General features: G+C 42.6%; 1 protein-coding gene across 2 annotated transcripts in view; it reads left to right on the plus strand.

The window, feature by feature from the left end:
* Positions 1-21,607, plus strand: part of FBXO38 (F-box protein 38) — a 424,910-nt gene that overhangs the window by 36,389 nt on the left and 366,914 nt on the right. For both annotated transcript variants that reach the window (XM_069244595.1, XM_069244596.1), the window contains exons 2-7: positions 8,182-8,343; positions 9,113-9,246; positions 11,862-12,025; positions 13,626-13,791; positions 15,141-15,278; positions 16,437-16,574. In XM_069244595.1, coding sequence (XP_069100696.1) covers positions 8,216-8,343; positions 9,113-9,246; positions 11,862-12,025; positions 13,626-13,791; positions 15,141-15,278; positions 16,437-16,574 — 868 coding nt within the window. In that variant the 5' untranslated portion in view covers positions 8,182-8,215. The remainder of the gene's footprint in view (positions 1-8,181; positions 8,344-9,112; positions 9,247-11,861; positions 12,026-13,625; positions 13,792-15,140; positions 15,279-16,436; positions 16,575-21,607) is intronic.

The raw sequence follows: 21,607 nt of genomic DNA on the forward strand, positions 1-21,607 counted from the left end.
TTCTCCACCAGTCGAGTCGGGGTCGCCGGGTGCAGTGTTGCAAGTCTCACGCTTCTTGCGGGGAGTTGCAGGGGTCTTTAAATCTGCTCCTTGAAACAAAGTTGCAGTTCTTTTGGAGCAGTGCCGCTGTCCTCGGGAGTTTCGTGTCTTTCTTGAAGCAGGGCAGTCCTCAGAGGATTCAGAGGTCGCTGGTCCCTTGGAAAGCGTCGCTGGAGCAGGTTTCTTTGGAAGGCAGGAGACAGGCCGGTAAGTCTGGGGCCAAAGCAGTTGGTGTCTTCTGTTCTTCCTCTGCAGGGGTTTTTCAGCTCAGCAGTCCTCTTCTTCTTGTAGTTTCAGGAATCTAAATCTTTAGGTTCAGGGAAGCCCTTAAATACTAAATTTAAGGGCGTGTTTAGGTCTGGGGGGTTAGTAGCCAATGGCTACTAGCCCTGAGGGTGGGTACACCCTCTTTGTGCCTCCTCCCAAGGGGAGGGGGTCACATTCCTATCCCTATTGGGGGAATCCTCCTTCTACAAGATGGAGGATTTCTAAAAGTCAGAGTCACCTCAGCTCAGGATACCTTAGGGGCTGTCCTGACTGGCCAGTGACTCCTCCTTGTTTTTCTCATTATCTCTCCTGGACTTGCCGCCAAAAGTGGGGGCTGGGTCCAGGGGGCGGGCATCTCCACTAGCTGGAGTGCCCTGGGGCATTGTAACACGAAGCTTGAGCCTTTGAAGCTCACTGCTAGGTGTTACAGTTCCTGCAGGGGGGAGGTGTGAAGCACCTCCACCCAGAGCAGGCTTTGTTTCTGTCCTCAGAGAGCACAAAGGCTCTCACCGCATGAGGTCAGACACTCGTCTCTCAGCAGCAGGCTGGCACAGACCAGTCAGTCCTGCACTGAGCAATTGGGTAAAATACAGGGGGTATCTCTAAGATGCCCTCTGTGTGCATTTTTTAATAAATCCAACACTGGCATCAGTGTGGGTTTATTATTCTGAGAAGTTTGATGCTAAACTTCCCAGTATTCAGTGTAGCCATTATGGAGCTGTGGAGTTCGTTTTTGACAGACTCCCAGCCCATATACTCTTATGGCTACCCTGCACTTACAATGTCTAAGGTTTTGCTTAGACACTGTAGGGGCATAGTGCTCATGCACATATGCCCTCACCTGTGGTATAGTGCACCCTGCCTTAGGGCTGTAAGGCCTACTAGAGGGGTGACTTACCTATGCCACAGGCAGTGGGAGGTTGGCATGGCACCCTGAGGGGAGTGCCAGGTCGACTTAGTCATTTTCTCCCCATCAGCACACACAAGCTGGCAAGCAGTGTGTCTGTGCTGAGTGAGGGGTCCCTAGGGTGGCATAAGACATGCTGCAGCCCTTAGAGACCTCCCCTGGCACCAGGGCCCTTGGTACCAGGGGTACCAGTTACAAGGGACTTACCTAGGTGCCAGGGTTGTGCCAATTGTGGAAACAATGGTACATTTTAGGTGAAAGAACGCTGGTGCTGGGGCCTGGTTAGCAGGGTCCCAGCACACTTCTCAGTCAAGTCAGCATCAGTATCAGGCAAAAAGTGGGGGGTAACTGCAACAGGGGGCCATTTCTTTACATCAATGAAACCCTGAAAATATCTCTTAAGTAAAACTTTTAGAGGAGGACCCGGTGTTGTGGGGGGCCACAGAAATGGAGCAACACATGCACCTTGATTGGTACAACCACTGCACAGGATCTAGTTTGGAAAAACAGGTATGGAGTTTGTGCAAACCTACCAAAAGCTCACTTCATCCCAATGAACACTTGAGTAAGTCAAAGACGTAACTTCATTAATATGGTCAGAAATATTGGTTCAGAATGAAATTACAATGAGCTTCAAAGTTATGCACTGCAACAGTGCTTTTCAAGCCTTCATAAGTGTCCATTTGTGCAGGTAGTAGTCTGTACATCAACTGGTGACAGTGGAAATACATTCTTAAGAGTTAAAGAAATAAGACGGTACGTGCACTGTGCATATCGAGGCACTGGGCAAGCCAGGGAAGTTACCCTTCCGGCCTGCACTGTCTGTCTGGATACACAAGTTGTAGGACACGGTTTTGGAGAGATGTTCTGAGGGGATATTAAGTAGGTGAAAAGGGTTGCAGTTTGTGCAAGGGGCAAATAGCAGCCTAATACAGTCAAAGAAATTTGGAATGGTGAGACAGCGTTAGGAGATGTAGTGGAGAAAATAGCTGGAGTAATGGATTTGGAGGGATGAGTATGGTGAGACCAAGGATCAATTTGCATTCTAGTTCAAAGGATGGTACTTCGCTGATATGTGCCTAAGGATTCAGAGGGCTTAGTTTTGCAAGAAGATTTAGTGCTATATCTTGGTAGGCTGAAAAAAATGGCATGTGGTTAAGTCGAAGGCTTTGTATAAAGTGTAGGAAGGTCATGTTTCATTCACTACATAAGCAAAGTGAAAAGTAAAAGTGCCTGGGAGGGCTCTAGTTTCTGCTTTAATCAGGAAGTGCTTATTTGGTTTAAAAATCAACTTAAATACAAGGCTAACTTTTGACCACAATCATCAGCCATTATGCCTTCATCCTTTATGTGACTTAGAAATTCATGGCTAGATGCCCTTTCAAGGGGCATTGTGCATGAAGTTGTCCCTTTCGCTGCCATACCTCAGCGTTAACACAATTACTCATGCCTCAGTGCTGTAACATATGTTTATAGATAAGAGCTGGAATACGTGTGCAACTGTGTGTAAATAATGATATGGATGCGCCCTCCTCTTCTGTTATGAACTCTCTACAGAGCCTAATCTAAATCAAGGTGCAGGCTCCCCGAGGAAGAAGAAAGATTACTGAAAAGTCAGGCTGGATGTTGGTCAGGGAAGGGGCAGGACTTGTCTAGATGGCTAAATTAGGACTGCTTCTTATAAGACGGCTTTTATTTAATCATGAAATTACACTCTTTCTTATAGGGAGGTAACTGGTGGCTATAATACACAGTCTCATAAAATTAAGGTACATTTGTTGAGTTTATTAGTTTACATATTGCTGAATACTGGCCAAAAGCTTTGTCATTGCTCAAACCTGTAAACAGGGCAGATCAAGACAACTCCAGCAAACATGGGGGGCTTTCCGGCACATAACATTGATCCCGCCTGACTTCTTTTCAGCAAGAAGTACAAAGGAGCTAAAGAAAGGAACTCCAGGGCCCCTGGTTTAACTTCAGGTAGGGCCAGTGCAATCAAGGGTAAAGTTGTGATATTTTGCTGGGCAAAGGGTGGAGGAGACCACCTCCTCGAGCACCAACCACCACTATCAAAAGGAAAGCTGCTTTTTCTACGTGACAGGTGGACAGGCAGGTGAGTCCATTTTGGAAGCCTCATTAATAGCTGACAACACTGAAGTACAAGCAAAGCGTGGAATCATAGGGACGAGGTGGCACTTGGATGGATAATCCATTTCCATCTGAAAGGCTCAGAGATCAGAGTCCCTTTCCACACGCTTTTGTCCTGTCTGATGTCACAGTGTGAGCGTTCAAAGGACCTTCCCCCTCTTCTGTACCCCCTTTTCCCATGACAATCACTCTTCATCTATGGCTCCTCTAAAATGGAGAGACTAAATAAAAAGCCATGTGCAGGACTAGGATGCTTCTGAGATAAGCGCCCTAGGCTTTAAAGAGTCATAATAAAAAATATGAAACTCAGGAACTTTAGGCAAGCCCCCCTGCCCCTGATGAACCATAGAACGTGCGGTACAGAGTGTGAGGTTGGGGAAAACAAGGGCCGGTCTCCGCAACAAAAGAGAGCACTAAAGTGGGTGTCTGCTTCGACCTCAGGGGGGGGTTAACTGGTGAGTGCGCCTTGCCCCGCAGGGACTGATGAGTGTAGTTGTGATCAGGGTTCAAGACTTGGTGGGAGGCACAGCAGCCATTGTTTCTGTGCAAATCACTTAGGGCCTCATTACAAGTGTGGCAGTCTTCAAACATTAAAACCCTGGTGATCAGACCACCAGGGAACCGCCAGCACCTCCGGGATACATGATCCTGCAAGTTCAGGGGGCCAGAGGGGGACCCCGCACTGTCCATACCCTTGACATGGGCAGTGCTGAACCCCGACCAGCACCACTGCAGTGTTCTCTGTCTGCTTTGCAGGCAGTGAGCATTGCATGGGTGCCGCAGAACCTTGCGGGCTACAGCATTGCCGTCGGCTCAGTTACGAGCTGGGGGCAATGCTGCTGCCTGTTTCCCGCTAGGCCAGCGGTAGAAACCTCAGTTTTCTCTTAATTACTCGGGCGGAGTGGTCACCGTGAAGGCGAGGGCCACCCTGTCGGGAGTTTGGCAGACCGGCTTTCTCATCTGCCAAACTCTTAATTAGGCCCTTAATCTCTCCATGCCTGTGAAGCGCTCCAATGCCGTCTTTGGAGTTTACGTTATGTGTAGAGTAACAAATCTATTAAGAGAAGAAATTCTTAAACCAAAGTGGATGACATGGTAATTGGGCCTCGGGACACTGATAAGAGCAAACCCACGAGGAACATGCATTGGTAAATGCAGGAAATAGTGCTACAGCTAATATAAACGCAGAAAAAGTAAGTGGGCGGGATGTAAGCCCCTTTTAAAATTTATATTAAATATAGTAGACTTCACAAGCACAGCGCAGGAGAATCCGAATGAACTGTGCTGATGTTTCAGAATATATCAGAACTAGCACAAGTGAAGCACATTTTTTTGTAATTCTGAAGTGTGGTGGCAAAAAATATTGAATACGATCAGAACCCATCAGTTCACTAGGTGATGACATTTGCACACATAATCATTTGTGTGCAGTGAAACTGTATTTTGGTGCAAATATTTTCAATTGTAAAGGTATTGTCTATAATGGCAATGCACTACCATACCATGCATACTCCACACTACACCACTCCACTTCACACCATGCCCTTCCAATCTCTGCCATGCCACTCTACTCTGATACACCACCCGACTGCATGCCACTCCCGTCTACGTCACTCACTCCACTTTACGCCCCTCCACACCACACCGCTGAACTTCACTCCATTTTACCCCAATCTACTCCACTCTAACCCAGTGTGTCCCACTCCAGTCTGCCGCACTCTACCCCATTTGAATTTACCGACCCTGTTCCAAACTACACCACACCACTCTATTCATCTCCACTCAGTCTACTCTACTTCAGTCTACCCCGCTCCACTCTAATCTACCCCAGTCCAATCTACCCTACTTCAATCCGACCTACCCCAGTCCACCGTTCTCCACTGTTCCCCAGTGTACACCACTTCAATCCGACCTACCCCAACCCACTCCACTCCAATATACCCCACTTGACTGAAATCTACCTGACTATAATCTACCCCACTCCCACCTACCTCAGTCAATTTATCCCCACTTCACTCAAATATACTTCTTTGCAGTCAATTTACCCCACTCCAGTTTACCCCAATCCATTGTTTTCCACTCTTCCCCAATCCACTGCTTTCCAAACTAGCCCAGTCCACTCCACTCCAATCTAAACCACTTCACTCTACCCCACTTCACTCCAATCTCCCAAACTATAATCTACCCTACACAAGTCTACTCCAGTCCACTGTACACCACTCCACTCTGATCTACCCCAATCCATTCAGTCTACTCCTTTGCAATCTACCCCACCCCACACCACTCTACCCCATTCCACCGTTCTCCACTCTTCCCCAACCTACTGCACTCCACCCCAATCTACCCTGCTCCATCCAAATCCACCCCAATTCAAGCTATCCCAGTCCACCCCACTCGCCCCACTCAAATCTATCCCACACCACTCCAGTCTACCTCAGTCCTCCAACTACCTCACTCCAATCTATTCCACTCCAATCTACCCCACTATAATCCTTCCACTCTACTCGAAATCCACCCCACTCCTATCTACCCCAATATATCCCACTTCCCTCTCCCCAAGGTACCCTGATCTACCCTACTCCAACCTACTTCACTCCATTCCACCCCAATTCAATCTACCCGACTCCACTTCAATACAACCTACCACACTCCACCTGACTCCATTATGTGCCTCTCTACCACAGTCTACTCAACTCACCTGCAATCTACCCCACTCCAATCTACCCCATCCCCCTCCACTTCACGCCACCAATTTTTAGCAGTGGTGAACAGCAGCCACACTGGTGTTACAACGTGGCTAAAACACATTGTCAAAGCCAATAGCTCTTCAGTAGGCGAGATCTATTCTCTTTGCCAATGCCTGTTATTTCAATAGGTTTCTGTAATCTTCCTTTACATGCCAGGTGATTTCTGCTTGTTTAGGGGTGTGTCTGTGCCCCTGCACGGAGCTAGACACTGTATGGGTTTTTTCACAGGCTAAGAAAAAATCGATAGATAGAGGAGCATTATGAGAGGAAAGAATTGTGTGTCGGTACCCCCACTGTCATGTTGAGGATAGATGTGTCTTCTCACAATGCTTCTCAGTAAAGGTTAAACTTTGTGAGAGGAAGGCTATGTATATCTGTGCCCCCCCCAAGGAGTTAAATACTGTTAATATTTTTTCACCCAAAGAATTAATACCAAACAGCACCTGTCTCTTTACCGGGGCACAGAGGCACAGCTCATTCTTGTCACAATGCTTTTCCCCAGCAAAGAAGCATTGTGAGAGGAAGAAGCTATCCTCAACATAAAATAAACCAGCCAGGAAAAGGGAATTGGAAGGGGAGGGAATAATAACAATCTAGTCCTTCCACATTCACTCCCCACCCTGTGGCTCATTTCTTCTGTTGGTAGGAGGAGCTGGGCTGCTCCTCTTGCCTACATCACCACCTCCCTTCCTCTAATGTCTTTAGTAAAAGTGCATTAAGCTGGTGAACATGACTGAAGATGAGCTTGTGGCAGTTGTATCTTGCCTTCGCCTTTGCTGTAATCCTGCAAAGCCTTATTCTAGTGGCTTTGGAGGGAGGGGTGTGGGAGGTAAAGTGCTGTCTTTGAATCTCTCCCTGTTCTTCCCACATCAGTGTAATATGGTTAGAGATGTGACATTTCAATTAATGTGGTAATCCAGAAGTGAGCAGCAGGCTGCCTAATTTCGGAGTTGCCTGGAGTCTAGAAGAGGACTGGCAGCAGTAGACTCACACCCCCCAACAGTTTCATAGCATTCGGGAACATCAATGTAAATGTTTTTCACGAACATCCTGGTGACACCTTTTCATAACTCTCAATAGAGCAGTTAGAGCGTTAAGTCAGTTGAAATTATTTCCATCTGCACAGAAAACAAATAGCAACACTACACAGACTTCTCTTATGGATTTAATTGTACAAGTTCATTGAATCTAAATATTTTTGTCAGATTGAAAACTTCGTTCAGTATAAAACCAGTATTTATTACATTTAGGTTACTTTGATAAAATCCAATTCAAATGGAGACTCAAATCCCCATTGTTCTGGAACATCCACGGTTGCGTTACAATATTCAGTATCTTCTTGATGAGTTTTTGGGCTCTACAAACACAATCAGCCTACTTAATAGGATAATATAAATTATGTCAATCCATGATAAATACCTGCCCTCTTAGTTAAGACATTATTAGATTGGAATTTTCGTGTGTATCTGGTGGAATTGATCAGTTACTTAGAATGTCTTACGACGTTAATCCACTTTGTGCTTTTGGCATTAGCCTGGCTGGTAAAATCCTGTGGGTTCACTTTTTACACAGAGGCTATGTACATACTATTGTCATGAGTTTAGAGGGTAGTACTACATATGCTGCTACCACAGTTAGATGCTGCATAAAGGATATTGCCAGTTGGCTGGTAAGTAGCTGTTTAAAGCTGCAGTAAAGAAATCCTAATTGTTGAAGATCACCTTAACTTTGTCTTCTTGCTGGCCAGTAAGGGTTCTTTGTATGGTCTGCTGTCTTGCTTTCAGCTTTACCTGCAACTTGTCCCTGACTCATCATTTAGGCAAGACAGCAGCTCTATGTTTTGCTACCTTGTGTATGATAAGGAAAAGAAAATCAGTGCAGTGCTTCTGCTTAAGGGACGTTTTTAAATTGAAACACATCCAGTATACATGGTAATTAAATGTATAAGTTCATGCTTTGATAGTTATGTTTGAGTTCTCTCCCTTATCTTTTGTTCTTCCGGTCTTCCTGGCTGGGGTGGTGGGGAGGTTGGGTTTCCTTCATACTTTAACTTATCCTTCGTCTCACCACAAGGTTTTCACCATCTGGCTCCAGGACCATCGCAAACATGGGGCCTCGGAGGAAGTTTGTCAAACCATGTGTTCCTGGTAATGATGTCTTTGTGCTTCTGAAAGGAGATGGACCCAGAGACTATATGAACCAGCTCTCCCATGAAGTGCTGTGTCACATATTTCGGTAATTTGCTTCTTGTTCAGATGTGAACTCTTTGTTCAGAATGTCCTTTGGTAGTCTACCCGAGAGACTTGATCCGCAATCAGAATGATACCTTCCGCATTATGCTGTTGTAAGGATACGAGTGTACTGATGAGGAGTGGGGGATTATGGTTTTCTTTTGATAACCATTCATTAATTCATATTGGAAGATTTATTTAGTGCAGCCCTGCAAATTGAATTAGTTTAGGCTTTTGTGACTTCTTTCAGTTAAACAAATGTGCTCTAATTGCAGTAGTTTGTGACTTTTCTGTTAAATGGATTTCAATGTAGCTGAGGAATGCTCATCTCCTTTAGAAGCCAAACAGAATTTAGCTAGCCCTAATAGCTACAAGAAAGAAGATGATAGCTACTAATGCAGCAAGTATGTTTCTGTATTTGTTAGATATGCTGTGTCTCAATCATAAAGACACTTGTGAATAATAGAGGCTTCTTTCTATTTAATGTGGTAATTCTTTAATGCTGAATGTTCTTTCTGGTAATTTTAAAGTACTAGCCTACTCAGTGAGCGCTGACTATTCAGAATCGTGTAGCCCAGGTGCTCACAAGGAAGTGGAACTGAAGTTGTGGAAAACTGTTCCTAGTCTTGCCAGATACGAGTTGAAGATAGTGTCTTGTTGGTGCTGCAGTGGTTGCTTCACTGGGCCTCCATCTGCCTGTTCTGACTCCAGCTACATGTAATTGGCTTGTTCCTGATATGTCATTTCAATGATGTCTGTTCCTTTGCCCACAGGTACCTGCCTCTGCAGGACATCATGTGTATGGAGTGCCTGTCCCGTAAGCTGAGGGAAGCTGTAACTCTCTACTTGAGGGTTGTTAAGGTGGTGGATCTCTGTGCTGGTCGTTGGTGGGAGTACATGCCCACAGGTAAAGACAGTCATTTCTAATGCCATGTGTCTTCCGGCTCCCTGAGTTGGTCCCTGCCAGTTTGAGTTTTGTAATTTCTCCCTCAACTGTTTTATTTTAAGACTAAATTTCACAAAACCAAAGATATGCAGGCCCCTTACCCTGTATAAAGGTCAGTATATGGTCCTTTGGTGAATAATTAGAGATCATACACATGGCTATGTATTCTCTGCTATTATGCGCCTGATTATATATCTCATGAGTGCATGTGCTTTTGTATGCCCAAGCTTTTACTTCCTCCTTGTTGTACCAGCCTACGTGCACCTGTGTTTTATGACTGGTTATGCATGCGTACACCTAATCTTTGACTGCGTGTGCCAGTGTAGTTCCAGGATTTCATCTGATGACTTTGTGGCAGCTTTTGTGTGCTTCTTAAACTTTCTTGGTATGTGCTTGCTAAAATAGCTATTTATACCTTTAAGCTTTTCAAACAAGAACCTTTCGTGTGTAACAGCTACCATTTTTTATAACACCATTACTCAACTCACTAGTACTTGTTTTACTGATCTCTGAAGGATGTAAGAATCAATCTGCCCCTCCCACATTTCTGTCACACTTGTAGTTTCATGTGAATGAGCCTGCACAGCTAAGTCATTGGCTATTGCCTTTCTAGGACTAGTGCAAAAAAAATAATTGGCATAGTCACACAGTCTCAAAGAAGGCAACAATACTGCTAGAGGTTGCTGAATCTTTCTCCTGGGATTGAATGTAAAGTGAACCACCACATATTGGTCTTGAATAAATGGAACACCAGCATCAGGCCTCGGAGCAATGTCTCCCTCTTTTAGATACTGTTCACAATGTATGTGGGACAACTACTCTGCAATAGGAAGCAGTTGAAATGATCTACTTTGAAGGATCAGTCAATAGGCTCATCACTAATGTCAGAACAGAGCTGCTGGATTCCCAAGTTGTACCAGAGGAGGGCACCTCTTTACTTCAGCACTTTGATGCCTCCCACTCTGTCCATTGCAGCAAAATTAAATTTAAACCTGTTCTATCTAAAAATCAGAATTTACTCTCCTTGCATTGCACTATTAATGTTCTCCTTACTTCCTGTCAGCATTCTAGTCATCTCACAAAGAGAATTTAATGTGCTTCCTCGTGGTTCTTTTTGAGACAGGGAACCAATCTCTAGGATTCTTTGTCCGAACATCTGTAACTGCCCTACCTCAGCTTTGAGCAAACCCTCCCTCCTCATTTCTTACGCACTCTGTGTTCTTTTCCAGTCAATTTTCTTTGTTTCCTTTTCGCTATGCTCCTCTCCCTACTTATTCACTTCACTGCCAGAATTTTTCTGATCTGGCACTCTCTATCCTCTCCTTTGATTTTCTGCCTTTTCACTTGGTTTTCTCCTCCTGCACCTTCTTTCCATTCATAACTTTTTTCTCTGCCCATGAACTTACATGCATATCCGCATTGCCCATCTTCTCCCCCTTTGTTTTTCCTTGCCTTCTCCTTCCAGGGCTCGGAAAATCTACTCGACCACTCGCATTGGTGAGTCTTACTTGATCAGGTCGAGCTATTTTTAGGAATTACTTGCCCCTTCTGGCAAGTTGACACTGAACAGGTGTTCGGTTCTGTTGAAAAGTGGAGGGGCAATAAAAGATGCCTTTGTATCTTGTTTTTATGTCACATTTTCTCTGTGTTCACAGAGAGAAGTCAAAAGTCAGTTCTTTTTACAATTAATTTTCCTTCTGACTGCAGAGTTCCAGGACTTTGTAAGATGAGCTGTGTGTCCTGCTGCTTGGAATGTAAAATAAAAGGATATAGAGTGTCAGCTCTTTCCTAGCACACAAAACTTGAAATGACTAAGTCAACTGTGTAATCATTCCAAATATATCTCAGTAGTTGTGAAAGCCCTTTTTTATATTTCTGTGTGATGAAAAAAATATTTTAAAAGGATGAAAACAAATCAGAATACTTTACGTGTTGACGTGCAAAGGATATGTTTTCTGAAACCCAATTTTTCACAGATTGTTAATACACTGTATAGTTTTATCAGTAAAGCTGCAAGTTAGTGGTGAGGTTTTTGGACATTTCTTGGAAAGTTACTGTATGTAGATGACCGTGTTACCACATCATGGTTTAGTAATATATTTATTAAAATTGAGTGTTTAAACAAACTGAGAAACACTCCTGCCCTGATGGCAATGGTTGTTAGTAAACTAAAAGAAGTCCTGGGTTATGTGGGCTAGACGTCATGGGTATGTGGGCTAGATTCTTGTGATGAATGCAGCAAACTTTAGTCTACTTAATCAAACAAAAGAGGTTTTTTTGTACTGCAGAAATGCTGAGCTCACATATTTGAAGGTGCCTAGGATCACACAATTTGAGACCTGTTTACGGGTCAAGTACATTACAGTTAGGTCGAATAGATTATTTGAGTTACTCGACCTGCAGGTCTAGTAAAACTTTTATGATTTTTCGAGGCTTGCCTTCTTATGCTTTGCTCATCATGTGATTCTTTTTCATCCTCGCCCTGCTCTCACTCATCCATGCTCATTTTCGTCTCCTGCCTAATTCCTGATTCCTCTTACTGCCCTTCCTCTGTTTTTTGTACTTTCCCCTTACAGGCTTTACAGATTCCAGTTTCTTTACTCTCCTGAGAAAGATGCCAGATATCGAGCAGCTTTATGGCCTTCACCCTCGGTATCTTGAAAGACGTCGTGTACGGGGACATGAAGCCTTTAGCATTCCTGGTGTCCTGGAAGCTCTGCAGGCCTGCCCAAACCTGTTGGTGAGTAATCTTTTGATCAGCTTACTTGCAGAAAACTGCAATTCCCCGACCATCAAAGCACTTGTGGTGAGGTCTGTTAAAAACAAGTCTGAAATTACATTTGCATTTCAGTCACTTGTTTCTATTGCTCAATGGGGCAGTCAATGATGCAGTCATCATAGAAAGAAGTTGTGTACTATTTGACCTTTTGAAGACTTCTGGAGAGAACTACTTCCCAATTTAAATCTGCTGGAGCTGCCTTTCATGACCGGTAGTAAGCGTGTTGACATATTATTTACTTGTCATACCATTATTGCTAGAAACTGCAGCCAGAACCATTTTATAGTATTCTATTCCCTTGTTCCATTTATGTAGTGCCCCTACCCCGACAAAGCGCCAAAGAACTTTTGACCAGACAAGTAAGTCTGCTCTGTTTGTTGTACACAGGTAGTAGAACGTTTAGTTTACAATGTGACCTACGGTATAAGAGTATTGCTGTTGTGAATAAGGGTGCTCCATTCATGTCAACCTAAATGCATAACTGTGCATATATTGAAGTGATTAAGAGCAAGAGATCTGTTTTATTATCTGACATTTACTACTCATGTACTTAGCTCTTGTGTTCTGCTCATCAGTTTGTGGTCCTTGGTTGGTCTTTGCTTACTACGTGGGCTGTGTGGGACGTCTTAAACTCTGTGTAAAATGTATTTTTGTTCACATTATTAGTGTACACTTGAATGAGGTTTATCACAGTCTAGTATCCTTTTGTCACACATTTGTTTCTAAAGTCTACACGGGGCCTGTAGACACTATCATGATTACTTTAGTGTGTCATCTTCTCCTGATAGCGTGTTCCTAGGAAGAGAGATGTTGCATTGAATATAAAAGAATGGTGCTTACGGAGCTGTTCTAGGCTTTTCAGCATATATCTGACAGAGTTCTAAAAGAGCTAAAGAATGGCCAACAACACTTAATACTGTGCTAGTGTATACTACACTGATTCAGGTTTTGTTCCAGGCTTCACTTGAAGGAGTCAGCTAAGAACTGGACAATCAAATGCTTTGAGGAAGTTATGAAAGCATAGTGCATGCTATGGCCTTTGCCTGTGAACACACCCAATAAATCACTGGAGCAATCCTGATGAAGGATGTGTGATCAGACACATTTTACATGAAGTGCTTGGATAATACAGTACATTAAATGCTTGTATGAAGTTTGAGTTTTTGAGCACATGCCCTATATGTGTTTCCTTTCTTTAAAAAAAAAAACTTTTGTTTCTTGTTCATCCATCATAATGCCAGCAACATACTGTTCTTTCACTTATGATTACCTTGACTACATATCATTCTTAGTTCAGCTTCTCATCTTTACTTTTTAAATTTGTCTGTGTGTGAGAACGAGATGCTTGGATCTTGGTCATTACAACATTGTCCTGTGTTACGGAATGTGTAGAATTATTAAAGCTTATGCTTTGTACTACGTTTGCTTTTTATTTTCCTTTATTAGAATTATAGGTGTTGGAACATGGACATTTTGAAAATGTGTTTACTACACAGAAGAAAAATCTCCATCTATAAACTCAACCTTGATTTACACTCACTCTCTTTCTGCTTCGATTCAGGGTGTGGAAACCTCACACTTGGAATTGGTGGAAACAATCTGGACCCACATGTCCCAAGTTCATATCCTTGGCAAATTTCGAAACCGTAATGGAGCATTTCCTATCCCGCCAGAGAACAAGCTCAGAATTCCAATAGGAGCCAAAATCCAGACTTTGCATTTAGTGGGTAAGTGTTTACTCCTGAAGAGTAGAAAAATATGTAGTTGTGGGTGTTATTTATTTAATTTGCTTTTTGTAGTGCTACAAAACTACCTTTCAGCAGTAAAGCTGCAAAATATCCATGAACTGGCATATGGCAGAAAATTACTTGTTATGTATGTACTGGAAGCACTGCGAGGGTGCTGTTTGATAATTGAGGAAGTAGTGTGCGTTATGCGTTTGAGGCCTGACTTAGAAAAGTCAACTTCCTATGCATATTCATTCGCGGATGCTGGTAGTGTTTTTGTATTACCTTGATTATGGTGCACGTTTGTGTTTATCTAAAAAATCTGTCGCCCCAAGAAATATTGTTTGTCATTCAGAGCACTTTAAACAAGACCTGGTTAATTTGGGATTGAACACAAGGTTTTGTTTTGTGGCTTTCCTTTGCCCCTTGAGGTAGGAAGAAAGAGGTGTGGAGAGGACAGAAGGGCAGGGGATATGAGGAGGCGAGACAAGGTACAGAAGAAAATAGATGAAAGTGAATTGCTTTTGTCAGTGTCAGTTTGTAATTGGAATAATTACGTTGAAGGTGACCATTTAATTCAAATCTGATTTCCTGGGTCCATTAAAGAACTTCAGTGTTGACAAACTGTGTCTGCATTGTTTATGATATAAGTTACGGACAGTAGGAGCACCAAGCCAGAAAGATAATGGTTATACCATTTTGGAAGTCCTGGACTACATCAGGAATCTGAGTACGAAACGGTGATTTTAGGCCCACCTGTCGAAAAGCTTTAGGTCTGTGCTTTATGAGAGCAATAAGACACATTAACAATTGCTTTCCAACTCTGTCATATCAGTTTAGAAATCAAAGGTGAAAATGGAGAAACAATATACCACAATGGGGCCTCTTTGGCCATGTTTGAGCTTAATCAAAGTGATAAATGGCCAGTTCCTTTATTTAGGTTAAATGAATTGGCAGATTCTTTGTAGACAGGGTGTTAGTGCTGATCATCTGTTTGTTGGTGAAGTATGGTATAAATAATTCCTAACTTGTTGTAGAGACCAGGAGTAGATGTCCTCTTGCTGTCCATCTTTGGTTGGTCTTGCAGGTTCTGCCAAATTTCACTCTCTGAGTTTCACCGCATTGATTACAATCTTGTTTTCTGCACAGTAAATTGATGGTGTACTGTTTGCTGCCTAATCACTATAACCAAAGTTTAAAAATGAACTACCAGTTAGTTTATTATGAATTGGCTTTTAGGGCTCTCAAATATTATTTGTGCATGATTGGAGTCCATGTTTCTATTGATGTGGCATCTACTTCTCTGCTGTTGTCTGTGGTAGTTATTATTTCTGTAACTTTTGTTTCAGGAGTGAATGTTCCAGAAATTCCTTGCATCCCAATGCTGAGGCATCTTTACTTGAAGTGGGTACGGCTCACCAAGCCACAGCCTTTCAAAGATTTTCTCTGCATCAGCTTACGAACCTTTGTCATGAGGAACTGTGCAGGTGAGAGGACTGTATTTTCTTCAGCAGTTGTAAAAAAGCTATTCTAGCAGTTCCAATCTTAGGTCCCCTCTTAACAAGATTGTGAGAGAAGCGAAAAAACTGTGTAGTTCTTTGTTGGGCATCATGCCCTTTAAACAGCAAGCTGACAGTTCTTTATAGCTGAGCCAAGCAGGTTGAGACAAATTCATGTGGGCCGTGTTCATTGGGGTAATGTCAGAATAAAGTGACTGCCATAACAAGAGAACTGATTTTCCTTCATCTGGTGGTTGAAGTACGTAGGCAGGTGTCAACATAAATAGATGTTTTCACAGGTGAGCATCAGTGACTTTGGTTTCCTTGTGAAATAGGCAGTGACAGTGTGTCAGTTAGCCTTACGATTGAGGTGAGGGACTGCAATTACTTTTTCATATGGCAGATCTTCCTAGATGCCAGCAAGTTCAGGAGGTGCTCAAACATTATAAAATGGGTGTAAATTCTTTCATTTATTGTTGTCCTGGTAATGAAACTCCATAACACCATTAGGGCAATGCTTCCGGGAGCCTTGACCTTGAAAACCGTTCTGATTTGTCACATAGCAAGCATTCTGTCTGATTGGCAAAGATGCAAATGGTCTTCCTATTGCTCATGTGCTACAGGACTCCTAAAAGATATAGGGAGATCCATGCCTGACATCTGGGTGGGGGGGCATATTTTTTAATTGAAGACTTTGGAGTGTGGCAAATCCTGAACTGGCTGATGGATTAAAAACTCAATCCAGTGGTGAGCACAGCCGGACCTTTCTAATCACCCCTACCCATGTTGCTTGCTTCAGTGTACACAAATTATTTTATAGCACCTGATCTGTTCAGCAATAAGGAAAACCTAATTTCGTAGCTCCAAGTACAGAGTCATGATTCCAACTGATGGATAAATACAGACGCCCAAACCAGCTTCTTGAGGACGTTTATGATCTCAGCTCAATAGTAGCAGAAAGTTGTAGTCCTATAAGCTCCTTTCTTTTTTCTTTACGTGCTGTATAGATACTTTCCTCATCAGAGACCTCAAAGGGTTCTTAATTTGCTTCACAAGGTCTGCAGTGAAAGGTGCTGTGTTGTTTACAGTAGCAAAGTGTTGGACATCATGACCACTGCAGGACTAACATAACTTCTTTGCATTCAGGACCCACCAACTCATTAAAATATGTCCCATTGGTGACCGGGCTAGCATCAGCACGCAACCTTGAACACTTAGAGCTGGTCAGGGTACCATTCCTTGGAGGTCTTATCCAGCATGTGGTGGAGGACAGCTGGCGATCAGGTAGGAATTTTTCCAAGTTTTCCAAGTGTATCACATAGATATACCACTATTTATGCCAAATCGCCAAAACGTCTGGCTGTTTCCACTTATGTCCATATTATAGCCCAGGTCTGATTTTGTTGGTTGCCTGATTGAAAAGAATGTTTATTTATTTGTTTTGGGGGAGGGGGGATAATTTAGGTGGACTGATTTTAATGTCCTTGCTCTTCTTTGGAGGTAGGATTGTGTTTTTCCTCTCATGATATTTTACGAGTATTAATGTTAACTTTGACCTTAGTGCTCCAATTGTTTTTATATTCTGTATACCAATTCTATAATTACAATATTCTCCTCCTTGTATTCTTATGGATACATTGAACACTAATTCTGAATGTTTTTTCTTACATTCAGTGCACAAGTAGTTTATTCACTTACTTATCATATTCTTTATTGTTTCATTTAAGCATGTGACCAAGCTTATTCACAATATTAAGAAGCATCATGTGTAGCCTCCTTCTAAGGTGCAGCATACATTACTCATGGTAATTACTTTCACCAAATTTCATCCCCACTAAAAGAGAATAGAGGGGATAAAGCATTAAAGAGACGTTAGATCAAATAATTGTATTTATATATCGCTTACTACCCCTGACGAGGTGTCGAAGCGCTTTTCTGTGAGTAGCGCACTACTCGAGAACCCAAGATGAATTAGTAGTGGATTAGTATAGGGAAATATGAGTACAGTATTAGTATGAGTTAATTTGAGCAGAGGATATTTGAGTTTGTTAGTTTAATTGACTAGAGTAATGGAGGGATAGAGGAGCAAAGAATCCAAAAGTGTTATTTTGGAGTTTATACTAATAGGATGAGGCTTGGGATGAGTAAAGGAGAGATGGAGGAGGGAGGAGTCTGTGGAAAGGGGTAAGGGACATCATAGTAGCAGAAGGGGTTTTGGATGAGTCAATGGTGAGATAAACGAGGGCGAATTTAGTAGGGTTATTTGGGAGATCATAGTAGTAAACCAGTTTGGGGTGAGCTAGATGCGGTAGAGGAGGGAAGAGCTTAGGCAGGGTTATTTTGAAGATCAAAATAGTAGAATGGGTTTGGGATGAGTCAGAGTGGGGATGAAGGATAGGTTGATGGAGACATAGAGTGATGGGGAGACAGAGTAAAGCTTACAAGAGAGTAACATTTATATATTATTCTTTATTTAATTTTATTTTTGAATTTTATTTATAGATTTAATTTTATTTATTTGTATTTATTTTTTCTCTAGTACAGTAGGACTAGAGTAATAAATATGTATATACATAGTGAGGGAATATATGTGAAAGGAATATAGTGGGTATAATAATATGAGAAGTGAAGTTGTATAAACACAGACTTTAACGATTTGTACCATTTGATAATAATAAGTGTACTTTTATAGCATTCATTTCTATTTCCTTAATTTTTCAATAGCAAAATGCTTGCTTTTAAATAGTTAAGATAACATTTGCTAATTGTGATATAAAAAGGAAAGCAGGGATTCCTAAGTATCTAATATAACAACTTATCTAGGAGCTATGCAGTGACCTATGAACTCCTCTGGTCTCGAAAGGAACCTTAACCTCTATATAAAATAGTTAATTCTGGTACCTAATTATTCTTGCATTGGTGCTTCAAGGTGGGGAACCAACACATACAATTTCAGCAGCAGTAGACAGGGCAGGCTCAGCACAGCCATGCTAAATCGCATAGGCCTAGAGCCCCAAATCATGCAGTTCGTTCATAGCCCCCTTGATCCCCATCTTGGTTTGTTTCCCCAGGGTTCTGTGGGACCATTTGTTCACTTCCCCTACCCTTATTTAAATCCTCTAAATGCTATGAGCATGGCATCACACACTTGTTGAGAATCATATTTATGCATCCCTCTTTAGGTTTCCATATGCAAGAAGGTACTTTGGCAATCCGCCCAGGTCAAAACGTCTCAGCACCACTTGATGACTGATAGAAAATTCCTACTCTTCCAGTTGATTGCTGCTTCCCCGTTGTGTCACTACAAACCTAACGCAGTTAATCTGTTTGTGTACCTCTTTTCCTTAGGGTGAGGGTAGATGTCTAATAGGCACGTCTCCACCATGCAGTTCAGTTTCCTATCTGTGGCTTCGACTATACTTGTAAACTGTAGCCAGTAGTTTTTTCAATTTGGGACAGTTCCATGTTATGTGGAAAAACATTTACATCGTACTTTTGACACCTTAGGCAGCCCACCTGCACATTTAAGTAGTATTTGCTAATTTGTTCTGATGTAACAAATTCTACATAAATAGTTAAACTGAATTAGTTTGAAACTGTTGTTTCTTGATATGTGGGTGGCATTTCTCAGTATATGTCTCCACCCTCTATCAGCTGTTGTCCTTCCTCTATCCTCTTCCCATTTTTTATGTGGTTGTCTAGTACTCTCTTTGCTTGCTGTGATATGACTTTATATAATTGCGTCAGTGTTTTAGTTTTGCCCGTTATTGTGCATATTTACTGGATCCACCTATGTATAGGGAGGTCCTCATTCCTTGTATTAAATGTATTACAGTTTATAGTGCTGATTGCTCTGTGCAGCAGGAACTGCCCTTGGGGAATTCATGTTCCTCAACCAAGTCGGGCCCCCAACTAGGTTATTATTTGTTCATTACATCCATGCAGGCCTTGCCACTGCCCTCAGGATGTAGTTCCGTCAACCCCAGGAGAGGGAAATCTCTGCGTGAGGGGTTTGTGTTTTGGTTCTTTTTAGGCAGCAGCCCAAGCTGTACTCAAGAGAAATTAATTTTGTTGCTTGACTTTGTGCACCTTGTTTAACTCTCAACAGGATAGCTGTTAGTTCTGATAGAAATGATGTTTCATAGTTCATACCAGCTGCCCCTATTAGCCTCCCATTCATCCACATCGCCACCCATCGTAGTTGTGCTGCTATGTAATATAATTGATACTCTCGTGCTTCTAGGTCCTCTTTCTAAGTTTTATTAATAGTATCGTACATCTTGACGAGCACCATTAAAGATCAATGTACATTTTAACTAGCCCCCTGAGATAACCTCTTAGTATTTTTATTGGCTACGCTGTGAACATATGCAATAGTCAAGGCAGGCTCACCATATTAGAGATAATACCCATTTTTAGAGCCGTCATTAAATATCTCACATTTTCACCTAAAATTTCAAGCTCTGACCTATGCATTTGCACTCTTAAATATTTCAATGTGGTCCCTTCCAATCTTAATTTTTGTACCTCCTGTAGTAGGGAGGTATACATAAAAGTGAAGGGTGGAATGCTTGAATTAATCTCAGCCACTAGTAGTTACTCGGGCAGCGCCCCACTCCTTCGATATTTTGCACACCACGTCAACTCTGGTAGGGAGCATATTTAGAAGTCCGGATGCTGTGAAAATATACTAGTTGTGTTCCAGTTCCCTATGAATCCAGGATAACCTACCAAAGGTCTGTAGTACTTGTATCACTTGTGCTATGTGTACCTGCATGTCATCTACATGTAAAATGTCAACAGCGTATAGCAAGATATGTGTTTTATCACCATCTTTCATCTCTTGTAAAGACAACTCCTCGTGTGAGCCTCCTAGTAAATGCTTCCGTTGCAGTTGTAAGAGGTGGTGATAGCAGACAGCCCTGCCTTGACCCTCTTCATATTTGGTAAGCTTCTGGTATTGCCACAGCTGTCAGTACCCTAGCTGTGAGGTATGTAATGAGATTCAAGCCTGAAACTCTGACCCCATCCTTGTTTTTTGCAGCACTGCTTGCCGAAATCGCCAGTACGGTGTATTGAAATCTTTGTAATATCTACTGATAGTATTGCTGTGTAGGAGGAAAGATTGGCCAGCTTTGCTAAAATCCCCTGCAGTTTCTTGATGTTCATGACATTGTTGCATTCTGGATTAAACCTGCATTGATTTGGGTGGATTATTTGGGATGTGGTGAGGAGCGTGGGTACTCATAAACATTTTACCAGGGGCCAAGAAGTTTGGTCTGTGATGTGCCCGAGGTCCACATTGATGCCAGTGGAGTGGCGGTTTGGCGAGGGGGTTGGGAGGACTGGCGGTTAGGTATGGGTAGCCGAAGCAAAGTATATACATCTAGTGGCTTAATTGAGAATTATGAAACCAGAAAACCTGGGATTAATCTTGGCTGCTCCACTTTACAAATTGTGTGATCCTAGACAGTTGCTTAATTTCACTTTCCCTCCGCTTTAGGCGCTGCTTTTTCTGCGTGTTGGTATGTGTCTGGGCTTTCAACTGCGCCCACATCACGCCCATCAGTACCACTCGTTCGTGGACTTGCCCTTCAGAAATCCTTGGATGACATTGGTAAATGGCTCACGTTTGTCCCTCCTTGGGGAGGGTTTGTTACTGCCTTGGCCATCGCCCCTGTTTTGAGAAAGTAGCCTCTTTCTAGCCTTGTTACCCCCACTTTTGGCCTGTTTGTGAGTGTATGTCAGGGTGTTTTCACTGTCTCACTGGGATTCTGCTAGCCAGGGCCCAGTGCTCATAGTGAAAACCCTATGTTTTCAGTATGTTTGTTATGTGTCACTGGGACCCTGCTAGTCAGGACCCCAGTGCTCATAAGGTTGTGGCCTATATGTATGTGTTCCCTGTGTGATGCCTAACTGTCTCACTGAGGCTCTGCTAACCAGAACCTCAGTGGTTATGCTCTCTCTTTACAAATTGTCACTAACAGGCTAGTGACTAATTTCACCAATTCAAATTGGCATACTGGAACACCCTTATAATTCCCTAGTATATGGTACTGAGGTACCCAGGGTATTGGGGTTCCAGGAGATCCCTATGGGCTGCAGCATTTCTTTTGCCACCCATAGGGAGCTCTGACAATTCTTACACAGGCCTGCCACTGCAGCCTGAGTGAAATAACATCCACGTTATTTCACAGCCATTTACCACTGCACTTAAGTAACTTATAATTCACCTATATGTCTAACCTTTACCTGGTAAAGGTTGGGTGCTAAGTTACTTAATGTGTGGGCACCCTGGCACTAGCCAAGGTGCCCCC

This window comes from Pleurodeles waltl, chromosome 7 (assembly GCF_031143425.1).
Source record: "Pleurodeles waltl isolate 20211129_DDA chromosome 7, aPleWal1.hap1.20221129, whole genome shotgun sequence".
Lineage (NCBI taxonomy): Eukaryota > Metazoa > Chordata > Amphibia > Caudata > Salamandridae > Pleurodeles > Pleurodeles waltl.